General features: G+C 44.0%; 1 protein-coding gene across 1 annotated transcript; it reads right to left on the reverse strand.

The window, feature by feature from the left end:
* Positions 1-146: 146 nt before the first annotated feature.
* On the reverse strand, positions 147-3003 carry LOC118478182 (serine/threonine-protein phosphatase 6 regulatory ankyrin repeat subunit B-like). Its single transcript, XM_035971216.1, has 2 exons — positions 1473-3003; positions 147-416 (listed from the first exon to the last, which is right to left on the reverse strand). Exons 1-2 carry the CDS (start codon positions 2973-2975, stop codon positions 147-149), a joined length of 1773 nt encoding a protein of 590 aa, XP_035827109.1. The 5' UTR covers positions 2976-3003.
* Positions 3004-4068: the final 1065 nt, after the last annotated feature.

Below are 4068 nucleotides of genomic sequence, written 5' to 3' on the forward strand. Positions count from 1 at the left end.
GGGGGTTACAAACTAGAATGAAAAGAGAAAAAGTTTTTTAATCCCTTGGAAAACGAAATGAAAAAAAGAGAATTTAAAGTTAAATAAGAATTGAAACAAATAGAAATAAAAGAGCAAATAAACGACAACACAAAACGTCATCATCATTAAGTCATAATTTTGAGGATATCAATCAGGATCGGATCGTCTCCTGTCTCCGCCATTTCCAACGGCGTCAAAGACTGCGAGTTGTAGACCGTCACGTCTGCTCCGTGTTCCAAAAGTAGCCTTGCTACATCCTGGTACTTCTCCTTGCCTGGAACCGTGGGCCTGGCTCTGAGGCCGTTCATGTTCATAGCGATCATGTCTAGATTCATTTCCAAGTTTGACCTGTACAGAGCTGGAAGACACAGTCGCTGATCTAGGTACACATGTGCCTGAAAAAGAAGGTGGGGGCATGAGGGGTGCTCGAGTTAATACCGTGTGTCTTTGATGTACCGCACTGGACACAAGTTGGTTGCTTTTATGTTAATGCATTGCACGGCTTGGTTTATCTTTGCTGGTCAAAACGGTTGAAGTATCTAGAATAATAAAAATTCATTTGTAAAACAACAGTAATTCACACTGCTAGAAACCAAATGCTGTTATAGATCAAGAATTCTGTTGGGATGAACGATGGCGAACAAATTCTTGCGACTAGTAGACTTAAATGATTTCCTTTGGGTCTCTTTAACCCTATCCGTACGTCGTATCCATATGACGTGGAAAAGTCTGTGCCACCACTTTCTAAAAAGGAAATTTACTCGTTAATCCGACCCGTACGCTTTTGCATAGCAGTCTGTCAAAATGATTTTTTTTAGAAATACTGAAAGTTCCAAAGAGATCTTCGCACTAAAAGTATTCTAAAATATGAAGAATACAACCCGGGAGGTACAAAATGATCCCAGGGCGTACGGTTAGGGTTAAAGTCTTATCATTCTATTAGAATGTGAATGATCGAAAAGTTTGTATTGCAAACAACGCAAAATGATTTTACTTCTCCCTACAGAAGATATTTGTACGCCTGGAAGGTATGTTCTATCCACAAACTTGTTTTTAAAAACTCCATCTCTTGTGGGGAAAGCCGAGGGCTTTTGTAGGCCATCTTATTGTAGAGTTTGCTGTTCAATTAATTGTTCGCTCCATTTATTCCCACAGACTGGATGTGTCGCTTTTGACCTTATTTTAAAGTCTGCTTGCGGGAGGGTGTCCTCTATTGATCCCAGTAAAAGGGACAAGGACTTGGATGCCTACATGGTTAGGTAGCCATGCAAACGCAATATGCCTTCCCTGTTTAGTGAGGAATGAATCCTCATTGCGATTTAACGTGAATGTGCGTACATCAGTTTGTGAACATTTACGAGTGTGTCAGTGGTATAATAGATCGGTCTCAGAATTATAGCGTGTGCCTATGCAGGTATTCTGCAATAAAGTAACTGATAAAGTATCCTTACTTGGCTGGCCACTATGTGGAGGGGTGTGTTCCCTTGACGATCCCTGAGATTAGCTTCGACCCCTCTCTCCAACATCATCTCCACTACCTCAATGTTGTGGCTCGCAGCCGCTAGGTGGAGTAGGGGAACGGTCAGTATCTCCTCGCCATTGACCTCGGCACCGCGTCTGATCAGAAGCGAGGCTACTTCAAAATGACCGGCTGCCACGGAGGAGTACAAAGGCGTGTATCTTTTCTTATTGAGCGCGTTAACAGAACCGCCGGCGTGGATGATATCGTCGATAATGTTGATGAAACCATAGGCAGCAGCGAGGTGCACGGGCGTGTCACCTTTTGCATTAATCGGGTTTTGACCCATTGAGGTGACACAAGAAGAGAACAGTATCCTAAAGGCTTTCAGATTTTTCTGCGAGATCGCTGTTGCAAGAGGCGTTTTCCCGTCTACCATGAAGTTGACATCAGCACCATTCTGCAAGAGGTCTTCCAGCTTCTTGTTCTCACCGTCCTTAATGTACACATGCAACATGCAATTTCTTGATAACGGCAGCTCTTTCTCAAGATTGAACGTTATGTAGCTCTTTAAATATTTCCCAACAGGCAATGAGTCAATCCTACTTAGGGTGTTTCTTACTCCTAACATTTCTCGAAGTTTCAACCGTGCCTGGAACTTGAGGGAAACGGGTACTTCTGATCGCATCCAATCTGCAGTTTCCCTCTCGACTGCCCTGTATTGATCAATAGGGTGAGGGTTTTGACTCACTTGTGGTAAAACCATTATGGAAGAAAGACCACCAAGGTATGGGTAAGCTGCTTCCTTCAAAACTCTCAGTAGCAAATATCGCTCACGGACTTTGTCGAGCTGATCTCCGAGCGGTGCAGCCTCTATCGCCAAAGCCAGGGGAGACTTCATTTCCATCCTACCATGACGACGAACACTGATCTCCTCTCGACAGTTTGCGCCGTAGTACACAAGGAATCTGGCAATCTCGAAAGCTGGCACGGCTTGAAATAGAGCATTCTGAAAGGGTGTTTGACGGCTTTCGTCACAGACTTCCAAATTGCATCCGTTTTCTGCTAGTAAACAAAGCCCAAAGACATCTCTGTTGTCCACAACATGGTGCAAAGCCGTGCGTCCTCTGGAGTCTTGAGCGTCCAAGTCACAGCCAGCATTGATCAACATCTGGCAGATCTCTAACATGTCGGAGATTTTCTTTTCCTTACACTCATAGCTGTAGGTTAAAGACGGGAGAGCTACCATTAGTGGCGTCTCTCCGGACTCTTTGGCGATGTTCACATCACAGCCTTTTTCAATGAGCACTCGTACACAGTTGATGCTGACGTGATCACATGCGCGAAAGAGCGGAGTTTCTCCCATAACATCTGGGGTGTCTATTTCGGCACCATGACGAATCAGCGCTTCAGCAGTCTCATGGAAATCGTCCCAACAGCATGCACCTAGAGGCGTCACTCCCTTGATGTCTTCTTGGTCGACGTATGCGCGCATAGACAATAGTTCTAAAATGGAAATAAAATGGAAAATAGGAAAGCTACTTTTTCTCTTTTTTAATTTTGCTGGATCTTTTCTAGGGGTTTTTTACCGCCCATTTTTACAATTTAGATCATTGTAGAGGAGGATATATCTTTTTTTGCAGCCAAACTCAAAATCAGATTCATTGTAACATAGATGCCATCTATTTAGTTCTAGTAAACATTGGCACAATAATTATCATTATGTTAAAAAAAAGGCATCCTTAGACACCGGAACAAGACAGGACTAGTAAAGAGTAAAGAAGTAGGACCTATAAATGGAATCCTCTTACCGTCTGTTGGGGCACAAAATAATTACTTTTTATCAATAGCTAGCTAGCTAGCTAACTAGATAGATAGATAGATAGATAGCTCGATAATGGTTCGGCCACCTGCTACGCATGTCACCTGACCAGCCAGCCTCGAGAGCCTACAGCACCAAGCACTCTGGCTATAAAGGAAAAGGAAAGCCACGCAAAAGGTGGATCGAGGGTGTCAAGGAAACCCTAAGAAAACATAACATCACAACTGAAAGAGCTGCGGAGCTGGCTATGGACAGACAGACAGACAGACAGACAGACAGACAGACAGACAGACAGACAGGCAGACAGACAGACAGACAGACAGACAGGCAGACAGGCAGACAGGCAGGCAGGCTATACTTATGTGCGAAGAGCGCCTGTATTGTAAGTGATCTTTGGATGTCCTCTATTCCTTTCTCTGATACATTTTTTTTAAAGTGTGGGAGAAATATCAAAGAAGATTGTTCAAACCTTCAATATAGCGAGTGAATCCTTTTTTTGCACTGACGAATAACGGGGTTCTGTCAAACGTGTTCTTGGCATTGGGGTCAAAGTCGTGGCATGCTAAGATCACGTCCATGATTTCGAAATTCGCACGTTGCACGGCACGCGTGAAGGCTGTCTCCTGTTGGTACACAGCATTGACATCTGCGCCCGACTCGATGAGCTGCTTCGCTTTCTCGTTATTGTCTCGTACGAGTGCCAAGTGGAGGTCTGAAAACCTGGCCATTTTTTTTTTTGGGGGGGGATAGTATTTGGGCAACTGAG

Source organism: Aplysia californica, unplaced genomic scaffold (genome assembly GCF_000002075.1).
Source record: "Aplysia californica isolate F4 #8 unplaced genomic scaffold, AplCal3.0 scaffold00398, whole genome shotgun sequence".
NCBI lineage: Eukaryota > Metazoa > Mollusca > Gastropoda > Aplysiida > Aplysiidae > Aplysia > Aplysia californica.